At 28.5% G+C, this 19631-nt stretch overlaps 1 protein-coding gene and 1 long non-coding RNA gene across 3 annotated transcripts; one reads left to right on the top strand and one right to left on the bottom strand.

Moving 5' to 3' along the window:
- Positions 1-2898: 2898 nt before the first annotated feature.
- LOC147810917 (uncharacterized) lies at positions 2899-4595 on the bottom strand. Its single transcript, XR_015433022.1, has 2 exons — positions 4386-4595; positions 2899-3036 (listed from the first exon to the last, which is right to left on the bottom strand). It is a non-coding gene; the product is annotated as an uncharacterized LOC147810917 (long non-coding RNA).
- A 6892-nt stretch (positions 4596-11487) lies between these two features.
- LOC107446331 (adult-specific rigid cuticular protein 15.7) lies at positions 11488-18562 on the top strand. Of its 2 annotated transcripts, none has more exons than XM_087160988.1 (3): positions 11488-12847; positions 17147-17248; positions 18032-18562. In XM_087160988.1, the coding sequence occupies exons 1-3, from the start codon at positions 12764-12766 to the stop codon at positions 18494-18496; spliced, it is 651 nt and encodes a 216-aa protein (XP_087017114.1). In that variant the 5' UTR covers positions 11488-12763; the 3' UTR covers positions 18497-18562. The 2 variants fall into 2 exon arrangements, with proteins under 2 accessions (XP_087017114.1, XP_015916433.1); XM_016060947.5 differs by lacking the exon at positions 11488-12847 and adding an exon at positions 14386-14779.
- Positions 18563-19631: the final 1069 nt, after the last annotated feature.

The following is a 19631-nucleotide window of genomic DNA, read 5'->3' as shown; positions in this document are numbered from 1 at the left end:
TTTTGAAAAATGCTTGTTTGAAGTATGTAATTTGAAAGAAACCACAATAAGCAAAGAACAAATTTATTAATAATTTACCAAGTGTTACATTACATTAGTATTGAGATATTTTCCACAGATAATATGAATTGTAATAATCCTTATATATTTTAATTAACCTTTGTAACAGGACACATACCAAACAGGATAAAAATACGAACTATAAAAAAATTTTGGGCAACTGTTTAAGAAGCCAGTAAAATAGGATATTCTACAATCATTGCATTAAACACTTTTTTTTAGAATTCAAGTTTAAAAAAAAAAAAGGTGTTAATACTTATGCATTGAAAGCAACAGTACATGAAAATAAAGGGTTAAAAAAGGATAAATACAAGATCTATACTCAATCGAAACATTATTTATTTATAATATTTACTTTTAACAAACGTTAGTTATTTTCATTAAACACACAAAAAATGTTGATTGCATCCAATTTACATTTTTAAGTCTTAGCGAACTTTTCATGTTTTTGCATAATTGATAAAGGAGGAAAAGAATATAAAAATTATGAATTAAAAAAAATAGAAACCGCTGTGGAAAACTGAGTTTCTATTCGGTAAGGCAGAATAAAGTTTGTTGATCTAAACTTTCTTACATTTTATATACTTTTCCACCGGAAATCAAAAATTAACACTTCTTATTTTGTAGGTCACCAGGGACCAAAAAATTTAAGGACAGGGTCATGGGGGGAAAAAACATTTGCACAAATAAAATATGTTGAATAATAAAGTCAAGTTATTAAAACAAATTCATTAAATAGAATAAAAACTACAATTCTTGAAGATAACCTTAAATTGAACAATTCCAGTGAACTAAATATTTATAATCCCTCAAGAAAAAGCCTCCAAAATGCCCATTAAAAATTATATTAAAGAACATAATGCTAGAAAGCTTTCAGTTACATTTCAAAAACAGGTATTAACTTTGTTATGTATAGTAAAAAAAATCTAAAAGAAAGCACCATAATTTTTTAACAATAATTTTTATTTCAAAAGCACTAAAACAATATTCAATACCCACTGTGGATTATGAAACTATTATAAAGCATGTAATACTAAAATTATAAAAAAATCTAATTGCTAAGCAATGTGAATATACTTTTTCATAAAATATTCTAAATCGTAAAATGCAGTTAAAATAAATGTTGAAAACTAGATGAAAACAGAATTTTGGAAATACAGTTTTAATAATATTACTGAAGAAAAAATCTTATATCCTCATAGAGAACAGAAAAAAAAATTAAAAAATTTATTCAATACTTGAAACAGAATAAATTTGAATTTGTAAATGAGGTTTAAATAATGTTACTGTCGACTATAACAATTAATTATATAAATAATAACAATTTAATAAATTATTATATATTTTAGTAATTGCAATTATTATCAATGGGGACTGATTTCAAAGCACATCTCAGATATCTTATTTTATAAACAATATAATGAACTTAAACATTTTGTAATATGCACAGGTGAAATAACTTTACTTAAACCTGAAAGCTTTGAAGAAATAATAATAATTAAAAATAGTACAATTAAAACAATAACTTTATGAATCATGGGTATTAAGAAAACTTGCATTTTTTTCTGGTCTCATACTCAGATCAAACATAGAACGAAACACTTGAATAATGCATACAGACAGGAAAAAAAAATTTTCTACACCTAAGGAAATAAGAAACTAGCAGTAATTAACTTGATCTGCCAATATAATTTTAAAAAATTTTTAAATTTATTATCCCAATAGCATTTTTCCCATTCGACTAATAATTTATATATTATATGCCTTTTAGTAAGCTGACTGATAGGCATAGTAGAAAAATCAAATGGATATTTTTAAAAAACTTATACTAAATAGAAAAAATGAGGTAAACATTAAAATCAAATTAAGTGAATTTCAATGCATTAAAGCATGTCAAAACAAATTAATCCTATTTGTTTTTAAAAAAACTTGTTTACCAGATAAAAAGAGGAAAAAATTTTACTAAGTAGAATTAATATCAAATTATGTGAATTTAAAGCAACTAAGAAAAGAATTCAAATCAATAGCACAGCATGTCAAATAAACAAATAAAATCCATGATCATTTGTTTTTAAAATAATATAAAACTAAATACAATCAAGCACAGGCTTACAAAACAAATTCACTTGAACCTGCAATGTGCTGGGCAACAATCGCACTCAAGGTTGGAAGGAACTGGCTCATTGTTGTATGCAACTGAATTCAACAAGTGTTCAATATGTCTTAAATGTTTGCATAAATTTTACAGCAATTTCGAATGAGCATTGTTAAAATAGTGCTATGTGTCTTCAATGATTTTCAGACAAAGAAATTAGTTTTAGTTACTACTATATGTGACCACTATCTTATGATTTCAACACAAAATTGTTTAAGACATCAATGAATTTTTTTTATTTTTTATAAAATATGATTAAATATAATTTTTCACAAAATTTTAATGCATAATACTAAGATATTTTAAGCATGGAGATTATTTTAAAAAAAATGTATTTATCAAAGACATTTTCATGAATACAGGTTTTATATATTTCAATCGTTTGAAAAATATAAAGGTAACAGAAATTTCAAAATATTAAAAAATGAAAATTGCAGCTAAAAATCTTTAAGTACAATAAATTACAGTCTATTATCACAGCTCTTTTTTTCGAAAAGAATAAGAAAGACTTAAGATGTCCATAAATAATGTAGAGCATTGTAAAATATTATGAAACTTATGATAAATGATAGTTAGTAGCAGCCGCTGGTCTAGGGAGGTTACTTGGAAGATCAGTTAAAACCTTGCTTGATGATCTATTACTAGCCTTTGTCATTGTCTTAATTGCACTGGTGATTTCACTGTAGATGCCATGTGATATTTAGTTCAGCTTAGCCACTGTCCTCAATTTAGATATCAAAATTAGTTTCTGGATAAGAATCCTCTTTACAGTAGAAAAATCATCTCATTCATCAAATAGAAAGCTGTCTGCATAAATGTAGCTGAAAATTTAAAAAAAAAAGAAAGTGAGGCCATAAGCATCCAATTAAAGGGGTATCTGTTTAACAAATAAATATACTCAAACTTTATTTACTAGAAATTTTATGTTTCATTAGGTAGGTACACTTACTATAAGAAAACGAGTTAGGATAAATCACTATTTTTAAACAATTTTAATAACATTTGATTAACATTAAAATTTAAATATTTTTGACACTAAGGAAAATGAAGAATATTTTGTTAGAAACAATAATTTTTAAAAAAGAATAATATTGTTAATTATCAATCTTTGGAGTCAGAAAAACACTATTACCACAATCTTTCTATTATGTTCCCCATTATCCACTTTAATTAAACACCACAAATAATTTGGTTACTTATTTATTGCACCTGAAATACATAAGTAGAATTAAAATGAGTTTATGATATTTAAATTTTAATAAATATGAATCTTTCCAATGATTTTTTTCCTTCAAATTTACAAATATTTTTTAGTCTTCTGCAGTAAAAACATTGGGATGCCACTTTGCAGATGCATCTGACAGAAGAGATTGTCCCTGATTTCCACACACCTACGCATGTTATTTAAATGGCTTTATATAAAAACCTAGTGTTTGAAAATATAAATTTTGATATTTTAAACATTAAAATATAAGGTAACTTATTTACTCATACTCTTTATATCTCAAAAGTAAAAATATATTGTAGCAACAAAATATAATAGTAACAACAAATATTAAATTATCAATTTCTATATATTGTGAAATTGAAAGGTGTTTTAAAACTAAGATGTGCCTCATGTTAGAGGTTATATATTTTGTCACTAGAAATGTCTTGTTTATTAAAAAATTTTCTCCATGCAACTAAAATTAAATTAATAGATACAATTGTTTATATTATTTACTGATTAGAAAAAATAATGCCTTAAACTAAAGTCATACACGATATTTTGTTAAGAAGAGATTAATAATTAATAGGTACTTTATTTACGTCGCATTAGAGCTGCACAATGACATGAATTATGCATATGACTGTTAATGGAAGGATACTTAATAACAGTACAAATCAAATGCAATAAAAATTTATAAAGTAATATAAATAAAAAATTCTATAACTTAATATAATATTCGTAACGGAGCCAAAGCTATAACTACTAAGAACATATATTTTTAATAATGTTTAATAATTCAACATACATATCCTAACTGTTTATTTACATATTGAACGTAATTTCACTTAGTATCTTTCTGGAAAAGGTTTTTAAAGGAAAAACTAGCAAAAAAAAAAGCGTTAAAACTTTATAGTTGGGTGGGAAAAGAACTATCGGTACTCTTAAGAAAATTAGACTTACCTAGCATCACTCACGAACTCTTTATTAAATTAATGTGTCGATACTCCAACCAAGGAAATTAGCAGATTCTCTTCTTTTGTTTAATGAAAATGACATAAATAGTTGTTTCAGGCATGGCGATTTCAGCTTCGCACATTTCGAAGCTGTATATCAACCAACATGCTGCGACTTTTCCAGAAGAGGTACATGCGCACAAACCTATTTTATTCTGACGTCATTGCTTAGAATCACGTATTCCCGAGAAAGAGGGAAAAAGTTGCATATTCCCCGTCTTAAGGATTGGGAACATTACGGTTTGGAATCGTGCGCCCCGGAAAGAGAGGCCAACAAAATCGCCCTGTATATGCCTGAATTGACGGATGTTAACACAGGTGGGCATTGGGAGAAAAAAAAATTCAATATTTAAAACATTTTGGAAAAAAAATATGTACTTGCCACTCAAACGTCCAAGCATATCCTTTTTAAAAAATTACTCAATAATATTATTACTTTCAATTATCACAGTATCCGCAAATTATTATTTTTAATCTCAAAATTGAAAAGAAAAAAAAACATTGGGAAAAGATTGATGAGATTTTTTTTTCTCAAAACATCTCGAAACTTACTTCCTATCAAAATTATAAAACTGGTTTGAGAGCTCGCAACTAAAATGGATAGTAAACAATTATTTTTCTGTTGTTTGATTAAAAATTTTTATTGTAAAAAGGATCTATTCCACGATTTTTTTAACATTGTATAATGTAGAATTCAAAAATTCTACATGTTTTATTTACCTTTAACTTTTTAAATTTCTTTTATTTTTGGTAAACTTTATTATTCTTACTTGTAAGAGTTCAGTTTTTTTAGGTATTTAATTTAATTTAAAATTTAGACTAATAACTTTTCCTTTTAAAGATTTATTTAACTGTTTCTTTGAATAATAGTGAACAGGTTTGTTTTTTTTAAAACATTTGTTCAGTTAGTTTCTTTTATAGCAGACAGGTGGCAGCATCAATCATGACTTAACTTCAGTTTATTCAGTTGAAGTTGTTTTTTTTCTTCTGCTGATTTGATATGTTTTTGTAATTAAATTTTTAAATTTGGTTAAATAGTTAAATGATTAAGTTATTTCACAACATATGCAAGGTATTTTTATTTTGTAATTATCTTTCAATTTTTGTTAAAATAATTTTATTTTTGAAAAATTATTTCTGTTTGTGAGTTTTGAGGTGTTGGCAATGGTGGCGTTTTTGGAAAGTATATAAAAGGAAGTGTGCGCGGTGTGCAAAAAAGAGCTGCTCTCTCTCGCTCTCCTACCTGATAGACGTTGTGGCTAAAGAAAGAAAGCCATGCAAAGCGGCACTGAAGCTTACATGATTAGTATGAAAAGAAGATAAAATGATGATCAAGATCCTGTTCATCTCCATGATCCATGAGATCTCCATGAGGAAGTGCCAGCAAGTCCGTGCCAAGGGGCACGTGGTATGATTTCGTTTCCTTTTTAATTGCATTAGTAATAGAGTGAATGCAGCCATCCATCTAATGAACTTTTAGTTTAACAAATTGTAAACCTTGCCAACTACCTTGCATCTTAAAACCTTAAAACCTAAACTTACATTTTATAATCCTGATAATATATCCTGATAACCATGCTATTATAATAAATAATTTTTTTTTTATCTTAATGATTGGAGTCATTTCTCAACATAATTTTGATTTTCCTTTTTTTTCCCCATTGTATTTAAACATGTTTTAGGTAATGAAGAAAGGGGGGGGGGTATTTTTTTGTTTCAGCATGTGTATTCTAAGGCTTTAGGTAAGTGATTTTTTTTTATAAATAAATCCTTTTTTTTTAATCGAACCTTTTGGCAAATTTAGGTTAATTTATTATCTTTTTTTGTGTACTAATTTTAATATTGTTAAAACTATACGATCTTTATGTTTTTTTTTTTGTTGTTTCGGCCTAAACTCTAACTAATTGTACCAAAATTTTTACTCACGGTACAAAATTGGTGCCGTGACTTTTCTTTTTTTTTAAAATTTACTTTCAGCCTTTGATATTCACATGTATTTTTGTTGAGAGGTGACTCAATTTGTGAGGGGTGACCAGGTTATGCCAGGTTAATTTTATTGTATTTATATTGTTTTTATTGTATTATATTATTGTTTTGAATCATGGATTCTGATGAGAATACTGACTCGCCTGGTCTTCCAAACGTAATTGCCAATATCATCCCAGTGGCTTTAACTGCTTCATCGCTTATGTCATTGCCAATTTTTAGGGGTGGGAACAGTGGTATGAAAATTAAGGAATTTTTGGCACGTTTGGAGGATTATGCAGTTCAGTTCAACTGGTCAGAAAGTAACAAATTGTTTGCATTAAGAGATCGATTATTCGATGAAGCCAGAGAGCTCAGTGAAGAAATTAGAGAATCGGTTAAATCATAAAGATTTAAAAACAGCTCTTTTAAAGCTTTTGGGGAGAAAATCTCTCCCTCTCAAGCATTGTTTGACTTTATGGCATTTAAACATGATATTAATACTCCTGTTGACAGATTTATTGCCCAAGCATTTGAGAAAGTTAAAAAATTAGATTTAGGATGTGACCCTGCTATGGCAAAAATCCAACAGGAAAAAATGCTGATTAATATGTTAAAAACAAATCTTCATCCCCAAATTTTAAGAGGGGTCCTTTCAAAGAATCCCCTAACTTTAGAGGAGGTTAAGTCAGCTGCCAGGATTGAGGAACAAGCCTTTTTGGCTATAAAAAATGTGCACAACCCATTTGCAGCCCCTTTAACTGAGGTATACAGGGTTGAGGCCACTCCGGCTCCTGCGACTCCTACAAATGAGCTAGTTGCAATTTGTACTAAGCTTGCTGATCAGGTTGAGCAGCTAACTGCTAAAGTTAGCAAATTAGAATCTGATGCAAATAGAAGCTCTACCTCTAGGAGAAACATAAAATGTTTCCGCTGCGGAAGAATGGGCCACATTAGAAAATTCTGTCGGGTTAGAATTGATGATCCTCAACCAGCTGCTTTAAACTAGTAGGGGGGGCCTGTCCTGTTGTGCAGACTCAGGTGAAAACACCCCAAAAGGCACAAATTTTCTTGTCTGAATTTAGTATTTTACCTAAAATTAAAATTGAGGTTCTCGGACAACATGCTTTGGCTTTATGTGATTCAGGTGCTTCTGTAAATATAATAGAGGAATCTCTTTTACCGAAAGAGGTTAAGACTTTTCCATGCTGTACTGAACTTAAAACTTTAAGTAATACTATTAAAATTTCTAAACAAGTTAAACTTAAAATCATTATAGGGAAAATTAAATGTAATTTACAATTTTTGATTTCACCTACTACTATTTCTAAAAATTTTAATGTCATTTTGGGTCATCAATTTTTTATTGACAATAAAGCAAATCTTGACTATGGGGAGAAGGTTTTATGTATTAAGGGTGAAAAAATAGATTGGGTTAATGTAAATAAAGAATGTAAACAAAAAGCATCAGATATGGCTGAAGTTAAAGGATATTTGAATAAAAAGACTCAGTTACCACCTTTGTCACAAAAACTTGTTTTTGTAAATATTAGAGGAAATTTCCAACCCGGTTTGTTCTTAGCCGAACCTGTTACAAGAGAATTTAATTTTTTTATTGCTCGTTCAGTTGTAAATTTAAAAGATAGAAATAAGATTCCTGTTTTGTTAATGAATACAAATAATTTTGATGTAAATGTAAATAAAAATTGTAATTTAGTTAATTTTACCAGTACTATTTCTTCAAATGATGGTAATAAGGAACTTTTTAATGTTAATGAAGAGGAAATAGGTGATTTAGAGGAGGTAGAGTTAGAATTTAAACAGGATTTCAAAATTGATCATTTAGAGGAACCAACTAAAGATAAACTTTTAAAATTTTTAGAAGAGAATAAGTCTGTTTTTGCAAAATCTGTTAAAGATTTGCCCGGCTGTACTACTTTAATGCATAAAATTCCTCTTAGGGATGATATCCCTGTTCGTAAGAGACCCTATAAGGTACCTTACCATTTAAGGCAAGAGATGAATGACCAATTAAATATTTTGTTAGAAGCTGGAATTTTAGAGCCCTCAACTTCTCCATATAGCTCTCCAGTTATGTTAGTTAAGAAAAGTAATGGTGAATATAGATTTGTGACAGATTTTCGAGCATTAAATACTAAGGTTATACCTGATGCCTATCCTATCCCAAACATAACTGAGGCCGTTGATAACTTGTCGAGTGGAAAAATCTTCTCGTCTATTGATTTAACTAGTGGTTTCCATCAAATGTGTGTGGATCCGGCAGATCGCCATAAGCTAGCAATTACTACTCACCAGGGGTTATATCAATATACCAGAACACCTTTTGGGCTTCGCACTAGTGCCAATTCTTTTCAACGACTCATGAACATTGTTTTGTCAGGGTTAGAACCACTTAATGTAGGTATTTATATTGATGACATAATTGTTTCAAGTCAAACAATAGATGACCATTTTCCTAAGTTAAAGGCTGTGTTCCAAAGGTTGTTACAGCATAATTTAAAAGTTAAACCTTCAAAATGTAAATTTCTTACTGAGACTATTAATTATTTAGGATTTGTCATTAATAAAGGTAAAGTTTTTCCTGATCAACGTAACATTGAAATAATTAATAATTTTCCTATACCAAAAAATAGAGTTGATGTTCAAAAATTTTTAGGCTCAATTAATTATTATCGTAAATTTATTTCTAATATTAGTAACCGTTCTTTACACTTAACAAATTTAACTAAGAAGAAATCTGTCTTCAAGTGGTCAGTTGAAGCTCAGAATGAATTTGATGATTTAAAAAAGTCTTTGAAAAGTGACCCTTTTTTACTTCTCCCTGACATGGAAAAGGAATTTGTACTGTATACTGATGCTAGCTCAGTTGCCATAGGTGCGGTTTTATGCCAAATGCAAGATAATTTCCCTCGACCTGTTGCATTCGGCAGTAGAAAACTAACGTCTCCCGAAACCAGATATTCAGTGACAGAAAGAGAAGCTCTTTCCATAGTGTATTTCACTAATTATTTTCGACAATATTTATTGGGTAAAAAATTCAAAATTTTTACTGACCATGCTCCTCTCACTGGATCTTTAAAATTAAAGGACTCATTTTGTAGGATTGCTAGATGGGCTTTATCCTTATCTCAATTTAACTATGAAATTTTTTATCTCCCAGGAAAAGCCAATGGAATCGCTGATTTTTTATCTAGAAATATTTCTGAGGCCCAAACAGTTAAAACTAATTTATTTATGACAGAAACAGTTACCATTTTACCAGATATTTCTTTCGAAGAGCTTTTAGAAAAGCAGAATGAGGATAGTTTTTGCAAACAAATTAAAGAAGATTTAAAAGCCAGTAATTCTAATTCAAAAAGATATAAATTTTATTTAAATCAAGATATACTAATGTGTAAATTTAAAGATAGTAATGAACAAGATGAAAGTAAATTTGTTATTCCAAAATCCTTAATTAATAATGTTTTAGAAATTTACCATGATAGTGCAGCAGTTTGCCACCAGGGCATTCATAAATCAATTAAGAGAATTAAAAAATCCTTTTTCTGGCCTAAAATGGTTAAACATATAACGAATTGGGTTAAATCTTGTGAGAGTTGCTTGGGTCGAAGAGCACACCAACCCGCACACCTTGTTCCATTTCAAAGTGTGCAAATGCCTAATGGTCCTTTTGAACATATATATTTTGATGTTGTTGGTCCCTTGCCAATTACAGAGTCAGGCAATAGATATATAGTAACGTTTACTGACAATTTTACAAAATGGTTGGAGGCTTTCCCTGTGCCTTCTGTCGAGAGTGAGACCATAGCTCGGGTTTTAATGGAATTTATTTGTAGATATGGTACACCCACTAAATTGTTTTCAGATAGGGGATCTAACTTGATTAGTCAAGGGATGGCAAAAATTTATTCGGCTTTAGGGGTTAAGAAAATTAATATTACTGCCTTCAGACCACAAAGTAACGTAGTTGAGAGAACACATAAAACAATAGCTAACTTTCTTACACACTTAGTTAATTCTTCACACACCGATTGGGATAGTAAGTTACCTTATGCTCTACTTGCTTATCGTACTTCTACTCATGATACTACTAATTTTTCACCAGCACTTTTAACTTTTGGTAGGGAATTTAATTTACCACGACAATTACTCAATACACCAGTTAAATTTTCTTATTCTGACACTATTAATTACACTGACGACTTATTGAATAAATTTAAGGTAATTTATAAGGAGGCAAAAATTAAATTTGAGCAGGCTTCTCTCGACAGACGGAACAGGAGATTGAAAGTTGCTAGGGATCCAAATCTTAAGGTTAATGACAGGGTTTTCTGGTTCAATCCTTCCATTAAAAGGAATCAATGCAAAAAATTTGCAAAACTTAATGAGGGTCCTTTTGTTATTACTAAATTTTTTTCACCTGTGTCTGTACAAATTAAACACGAGACAAGGCAAGATTGTACTAGAATAGTACATATTGAAGATTTAACTAAAATTAGTGACAGAATTCAACACGATACAAGTGACAATAGGGAACTAATTGCTGATCAGGTAGATTCAGGTAATGATAAGGTTGAGGATAGTCCAGTTAATGAAAATATTGAAGGCATTCCTGACGAGGATATCCTTTTAAGGCAGGTTCTGGATTCTTTGGAAGTCCAGGGGACGGTAACTTTCCCTCCACCTTACAATTTAAGACCCAGACATAATGGGCGAGTGCAGCGATAATTTTTTTCCCTCTAATTTAAAAATTAAAGAATAATTTTTTTTGTTGCTTATAGAAATTACCATTTAGTTCAAAATTTTGTTCCCGATTTCCCGGATATGTCTAATGAGTTACATTTTCTTGTAAATTAAGTGAACCAATATGTAATTCATAATTATTTGAAATTTTTATTTCACTCGAAATTTTTTTGTTAATGATAGCTATCAGAAAAATGTGCACGTTTGTTTATATTATGTTGTTTGTATTATTCAATATGTATTCCAGGAATTGATATATAATTGTTAATTAAATCCAGCCATTATGGATCTTTTTTTGCCAAATTTGAATGTATTTGCTTTAGAGGTTACGTTCAATTTTCCTTTCTTGTTGAGGAATATGAAAGTTGTATTTCTTTTTATTTTTAGTATCACAATACTGTGTTAAGGTATAACTTTTGATCAAAATTTGTGTTTAACTTCTGAGTAAATGGTTTTATATTATGTCAATTTTGGGGGGAGGATATATACTTGTTTTACTTTTTTTTGTTTTATATGAATAACTTTTTAAAAAAGGAAAGGAAGAAAGAGAAAGAAAAAAATTTTTTTTTCCTTTGTTTTTTCCCTTTTGTGGCAAACCTGGCACCCCTTTTCCAAATTTGTCCAATTTCAATTTTGTAAGCTGCCATTATGTTTCATACTTCACTAGATTACCTTAAGTTAATCGTTGGCTATAAACGTTTCTATTTTTTTTTTTACTTTGCTTTCATTCAGGAGCTTTTGTTTGATAGGTTTGCGCGCACCTAACAAACTTGGGTTTTCTTTTTTTAAGAGTAGTTAGTTAAATGATTTGAGTTTAAGAGAAGTTTTAATTTTTCTTGTGTGGTGCTTAGATTATTGATTAACTTAATCTTTTTTTTTACAAAAAAAAAAAAAATTTTGTCAAATTTTTTTTTTTAAATTTTAAGGGAGGGGTATTGTAGAATTCAAAAATTCTACATGTTTTATTTACCTTTAACTTTTTAAATTTCTTTTATTTTTGGTAAACTTTATTATTCTTACTTGTAAGAGTTCAGTTTTTTTAGGTATTTAATTTAATTTAAAATTTAGACTAATAACTTTTCCTTTTAAAGATTTATTTAACTGTTTCTTTGAATAATAGTGAACAGGTTTGTTTTTTTTAAAACATTTGTTCAGTTAGTTTCTTTTTTAGCAGACAGGTGGCAGCATCAATCATGACTTAACTTCAGTTTATTCAGTTGAAGTTGTTTTTTTTCTTCTGCTGATTTGATATGTTTTTGTAATTAAATTTTTAAATTTGGTTAAATAGTTAAATGATTAAGTTATTTCACAACATATGCAAGGTATTTTTATTTTGTAATTATCTTTCAATTTTTGTTAAAATAATTTTATTTTTGAAAAATTATTTCTGTTTGTGAGTTTTGAGGTGTTGGCAATGGTGGCGTTTTTGGAAAGTATATAAAAGGAAGTGTGCGTGGTGTGCAAAAAAGAGCTGCTCTCTCTCGCTCTCCTACCTGATAGACGTTGTGGCTAAAGAAAGAAAGCCATGTGGAATTGGAAAGAAACACGTGCAAAGCGGCACTGAAGCTTACATGATTAGTATGAAAAGAAGATAAAATGATGATCAAGATCCTGTTCATCTCCATGATCCATGAGATCTCCATGAGGAAGTGCCAGCAAGTCCGTGCCAAGGGGCACGTGGTATGATTTCGTTTCCTTTTTAATTGCATTAGTAATAGAGTGAATGCAGCCATCCATCTAATGAACTTTTAGTTTAACAAATTGTAAACCTTGCCAACTACCTTGCATCTTAAAACCTTAAAACCTAAACTTACATTTTATAATCCTGATAATATATCCTGATAACCATGCTATTATAATAAATAATTTTTTTTTTATCTTAATGATTGGAGTCATTTCTCAACATAATTTTGATTTTCCTTTTTTTTCCCCATTGTATTTAAACATGTTTTAGGTAATGAAGAAAGGGGGGGGGGGTATTTTTTTGTTTCAGCATGTGTATTCTAAGGCTTTAGGTAAGTGATTTTTTTTTATAAATAAATCCTTTTTTTTTAATCGAACCTTTTGGCAAATTTAGGTTAATTTATTATCTTTTTTTGTGTACTAATTTTAATATTGTTAAAACTATACGATCTTTATGTTTTTTTTTTTGTTGTTTCGGCCTAAACTCTAACTAATTGTACCAAAATTTTTACTCACGGTACAATAAATAACTTGTTTTTAAACACCAAAACTAAAACTAATAAACCTAAATTATTTGTTTTTATACACATGTTTGCAATCTTTGCTACATTTATGTTAGATTAAATTGAATTTGTACAGTAATTATTTTTATAATACTTCTTTGGGATAGTAGTGGATATGAAGAATGTGCTGCAGATTTATCTCTTGAGTTCCTCTATTGAGATAGTTGTTAATGAATCATGAAGAACTTTTGTTGATATTTATAAGGACAAGAACTGTAATAAAACATAAAATACTTATTTATTTTTCAGTCCTTAGATGGGTTTGTTCACGTGTATGAAGGTTTTGTTTTCTTAAAAAAAATTATGAATAATTAATATCTATAATCACAAATTATGAGAAATTAGCGAGTTTATGCAAAAAAAGGGAAATAATAACAAATAATAAAACTTTAAATTGAGTACATTTAAGCTTCATGTAGTAATGAATACATAAAAGAATCATTTTCTGTGATTTCCAAAAAATTAGTTTCTGTGAGTTGCCTTTTTGAAAATCCTTTTAAAAAGAACCATTTGTTACTGAATTGAAATATATTTTTTTACATTCCGTATTTGCCATTCATTTAGATTTCGAAGTAAAATATTGAGTCTTAGGAGCTATTTTTTTGCCTTCAAACTTGAGAAAATATGTTATTTAATAGAAAGTTTAGCAACTCTTTGTTTTATTATTTTACAATTGTAGCTATAATTTTTGACTATTTGCAACTTCTATTTTCTATTTAAAAACCTTTTATTCAGAAGTATTTAAGTCTAGTCACAGGCGTATTTTAATTAACGAATCAAATAAAAATATCAATACAAAATAAGAAACACTAAATGAATTTGACCTATTTTACAAGTAAATCACGTCAAGTATATCAAGTATCAATTTATTTTACATGTTTATTTATTAATTTCTAAACATAAATTTAATTTTTATATTAATTTTTACACATAAGTACATAAATTAAAATTAAAGAAATATTAAAAAAATACTAAAAAGGCAAAGAAATACAAATAACAGAATATTTAATTTCATTTCATTGGTTCTGATAAATCATCACATTGCTACGATAACTAAATCCATTCTTAACTACTTAATAGATTTCGAATTAGTTAGCGACGTTCGTCAAGGACTTGAAGTATGTTCTGCTTCCTCGACTAGTGGCGTGAGTTGATTATTATCTAATTTAAATATGAATTTCTCCAATGTCAATCATTGATTATTGGAGAATTTTTTTTCATTAAATTTCATGGAGAAATACGGGAAATTTGTTTATGTAGGCTTTCAAGAGTGTTTTTGTTTGCTTTTCTCATTAAGTATATAAGCTTAGGAAAAATACCTCATTCGTAGTATCAGACTGATTCCTGTGTAAACATGTTCTCAAAGGTAAGTTATTGTTTCATAATTACTATAGCTTTTCCTTAGTCTTTACCTTTTTCTGATTTAAACTATAACGAAAGTAACAATCTTAGGAAAAATTTAAAACCACGTGAAGTTATTGGAAGTTAATTATTCTTTTAGTAAAAATTGTTAAAAAAAGGTTTAGGTTGCCTGTTGCTATTAAAACTGGTGTTCACCAAATGTATATCTCACCTAATAACTAGGGATCATTTATTTTACTTTAAGAATTACTATAACAGATGCATATTTAATAGTACATATTTTATAAACTAATACTTGAGCAGAAGAATTTTTATATAAAAATATCATTCTTTCTGCACTGACAATTAAAAAAAGTACTGTCAAAACTGACAAAAATTTGTCAAATTTACATCTTTCTGGCTGTCTGGGAACACCAAATAGCTCGATAAGTTTTACAGAAGTGCTTTGGTACTGATTTTGATAAAATTAATAATACAACTTGATTTATAATACATGATAAAATTTGGTAAATGATATAAAATTTTATTATGATTCCCTAAAGGGTGACATAAATACCATTTATTTGGTTAGATATTTTTTTTGATTTTTGTATAATAAAAAGAATTTTGAATACCAGAATTTTCGGAAAATCGCTACTATGCGAATCGAAAAATTATCAAAGGAATGGTTTAAGTACTGTATATTTTAGTTTTATTAGCCAGAATTTGGGTTTATTTTACCAGAAATGCCATTACTGTTTAGAGCAGCTATGTTACTGGAATTATTTTCTCATTGTAAATTGATTTTACATAAAATCTTTTATAAATTAACAGTAACGATAAAAAGAGTTTCCAATTTGCGCACAAATCATGGCTGCATTTTTGGTTGGTTTTATGATCTTGTTTTTATTACTATTAAATTTAGTCGCAACTGTCCAGTGGTTAAGGCAATTAGCAGTTTTTGTCAAATCACAATGAAAGTTAATGCTGAAAGTCAAACTTCAAGAGTTAGAAAGTCAAGTTTATTTTACTTAGTTTTGTGCCCTAACTTCAGATTGACGGGTACTAGTTAGTTTGGAAAATAAAACGGTCAGCGTGTAATGCAGAACACATTTTCATCAATATGCCACTGATTGCGGTTTTTTGGTACTCCATTACTCCATTGGTAAATAAATAACTGCTGCTGGCATGTTTAGTTTTTAAAAAAATATATTGACATTTTATGCAAACAAAATATGAGAACTTGCTTTTTTTAGAACCTAAAAATATTGTACTTGATTTAATGTTAAAAAATAATGGTTGTGAAAGTTTAAAAATATTTTATTAAGCATTAAAATATATTAACTAGTAATCTTCCTTGAGAAAAACTTCAATTTTTTTTTTAAAGTTAATAATAAAGTGCGCTAATATTTTATACAAACGAAATACGAGAGTTTGGCTATCTTAAAACCTGTGAATATTGAGGTTTGAACTGTTCTTTTTTTTAAATAGTAACTGTGCAAGATTAAAAATATTTTTTCAGTAGTTAAACACACTAACTAACAATGTTCTTTTAGAAAAACTGTACAGTTCTTCTTTTAAAGTTAATAAGAGAGAATTCTAATCTTTTATACCAACAAAATATGACGCTTTGCATTCCTTAGAACCTATAAATAATGTGCTTTTTTTAAATAATGGCTATGCAAATTTTGAAATATTCTTTTAAGCTGTCAAATATTTTGACTAACAACGTACTTTACAGAAAAACAGCAATTTTTTTAAAAGCGGTTAACTCTACAAATACGCCTTTTTTTTTTTTTTTTTTTTGAAAAAAATGACCGTTTATTTATGAATTCCAGAATTCGTATTTCGGAAGAGTCTTAGAGAAATATCTTTAAATACTTTGGTTTTATTAAAAAAATTGATTTGTGATAAAGTTTAGCCAAACAGCATTTTAAATTTTCTGTTATTTTGGAAAGTTTATGATATTGGAGAGATAAAACGTGACCCAGCAATATTCAAAGCAAAATTTTTTAATTCATTTTAGTCATTTTTCATCAGAAAAGAAATTTTTAATATAACTGATTAAAACTAATGTCTTTTTTTTCTTCTTCTTTTTTTAAAAAAAAATGAAGAGATTTTTGATTAACTCTACGAGACAATTAAAAATATAAAATTTTCATTGTTGACTGCATCAAATTTTATAATTTTTTCTCTCAAACTAATTAAAAAAGTATATTATTCAATCATACTTGATATGTTGATTAATTTTACATAGAAATTACAAGGGATGGCAGAAACCCAATTTGTTGTTCTTTCTCAATGATCTTATTATTGAGTAATAAATAAGTACTAACTGATCTATTTTTATTCATACTATATATTATATTAACATGTGTTTTCTTTTCCTTAGGTAGCTGCTTTTTGCTTAGTTCTTGGTGTTGCCAACGCCAGTCTATTGGCTCCAGTTCATCTGATTAACACTGGAGTGAGTGCTCGATCTCAAGTACAAGATGTAAGTTTAGTAATCACTTTTTTTTTGTAAAATTGAAAGAAAATATGTACATAATAATTTATTGCTGTTTTCAAATAAAAGATTCAATCTTAGGCTTCCATACATTAACACTTTGCTGTTTTCATATTCATATCTCAACTTCTGTGATATTACTGTTTGAGAAGGTTGCATTTAAAGAGTCCTTTAGGCAAGCAGAAACATTATACTAGCAATGCGATTGCAGATATTTATATTTTGTAAAAATATTTATATTAAATTTATTTAATATAAATATTCAATTTGATATTTATATTTTGATTGATTGATATACTTTACTACCTTGACAATTTTTTCATGCATTTACTCGATTTTATTTTATTAATCAAAATTCTGCATTCAGACTAAATACAAATTCGTAATAGTTTGTCAAAACAAATAAATTAGTAAAATTAAAGTGTAGCAGTAATAGTAGTAATCGTAAAAATATAATAAAAAGTAATTATGTAAAAATGAAATGTAATAATAAAATAATAGGACCGTTCAGAATTATTTGTTCACTCTTACATCATTTTATATTTTGTTTTATTTAATACAGTTTAAAAAAATAAACTTCACATTATTAAAATAATTTTTTTTATCTGAATGAAATAGGAATATTTTTTAAGAAAAACACTTTATTATTTATTATTAAAAAGTTTTATTATACTTAAAAGTATTTCTACTGTCTGCCTTCCTTGTTATCGATATATTGTTTTGCAAATTTTTAATTGCGCCTATGTATTTAACATAAAATTTCTCTTCTAGAAACTTGGAAACTATGCTTTCGGATATGACATCAAGGATGGCAAAGGAGCCACCAACTCCAGATCTGAAGTAGGAGATGCTCATGGAAACAAGAAGGGATCATACACTCTCGCTGACATCGATGGACGAGCAAGAAAGGTTGAATACGTTGCCGATGGACATGGATTCAGAGCTGTTGTCAAGACCAACGAACCTGGTACCGCTCACAGTGCACCAGCCGCTGCTGTCATCGCTAGTCCATACGCTGCTCCTGCTGATATCGCCCACGCTGCACCCATCGCTCATGTTGCACCCGTTATTGGACATGGTATTGCCGCTCCAATGATTGCTGCTGCTCCAGTAGCTTACGGTGGAGTTATTGGACATGCTGGTCTTGGACTCGGATATGGTGCTGGTTTGGGTTATGGAAATGGTCTCGGATTAGGCATGGGGCTCATGGGAGTTGGAATGAAAGGAATGTGGTAATTTATATGGTCATATGGTGTGGTACTTTACGTGTATTATGTTGCGAAATAAATATTGTAATTTCTATATTTTGTTTGATTTATTTTGGTAAATGTCTCTAATAAACAACAAACAGAATTATTTATATTTTGCACCCACCTATAAACTATTAGCTTAATTTCTTGACCCTATTATGAGCTTCGGAGATGTAGCTGTAGGTCCACTTGCAATAATATTCTTGCTGTTTTTATTCCCTTTTCACCGAGAAAATAGTGTGGTCAAAACTACCAGAATATGGTAAAATTTACCGCGTTTCTGACCTTAGGGGAACTGAAAAAAAGCTCTGTACAGTTTTAAGGGCATTGGTAATAATTTTGGTAAAATTAGCAGTAAAAGATCGTTTTTTAAAATTTGTTTAAATTTGGTAAATACGGTAAAATTTAGTTATTTTATCATGATGACTTAGAGTATGGCATGAAAAATAATTAATTTGCTTAAATTTAATTTTCAGTTCAGTATTTTTTACTAAATGTGTGGTAATAAGAACTATAATTTTGAAAAGTATAATTTTTATAATTTGAATAGTTTTGAATTACTAGTATACTGTAATCATAAATGAACGGGAAAATAACCAAATAAATGGTTTAAGTACCATATATTATAGTTTTATTAATTATTATTTTTTATATTTATTTTTTTCTAACCAGAAAAGTCATTACCATGCAAAACGGTAATTTCACCAATTTTTTTCCGCTGTGTTCTGTTCCTATTGTTATTTAAAGTGGGCATACTTTTTATGGTTCATGAAACTATAGGGCTTTTCTGCTTAAAGGGAATTATTAATTTATATAGAATACTGAAAATTGTTCTGGTTAGAAAAAATATCTTGAATTTATAATTAATTTATGTGATGCTTTTATGCATCATAGCATCACAGTTTTCTGCTCTTTTTTGTATCTTTCACATCTTTTTAATATTTTTAACAATCGAAAGTTTGTAAATTTTTCAAATCATGGTAAACGATTATTTGAGTCTTCCACTACTATTGAGATAGTAGTACGTTTAGTACGGCCATTGATACAAATTAATCAAGTTTCTTCATATGTTTCGAATTTATGACCAGATATATTTGTGTGCAGGTAAAAAAAGAACATTA

This window comes from Parasteatoda tepidariorum, chromosome 4 (assembly GCF_982258835.1).
Source record: "Parasteatoda tepidariorum strain Cologne lab strain chromosome 4, Ptep-v5.0, whole genome shotgun sequence".
Taxonomy (NCBI): domain Eukaryota; kingdom Metazoa; phylum Arthropoda; class Arachnida; order Araneae; family Theridiidae; genus Parasteatoda; species Parasteatoda tepidariorum.
This window is presented reverse-complemented; position numbering and strand designations above follow the sequence as displayed.

Bases quoted from the DNA above. Each gene is read 5' to 3' on its own strand.
- LOC107446331 (XM_087160988.1), top strand. From the start codon at position 12,764: ATGATGATCAAGATCCTGTTCATCTCCATGATCCATGAGATCTCCATG. The intron at 12,848-17,146 runs GTATGATTTCGT...TCTTTTCCTTAG, and splicing joins TCCGTGCCAAGGGGCACGTG to GTAGCTGCTTTTTGCTTAGT. The intron at 17,249-18,031 runs GTAAGTTTAGTA...TTTCTCTTCTAG, and splicing joins CTCGATCTCAAGTACAAGAT to AAACTTGGAAACTATGCTTT.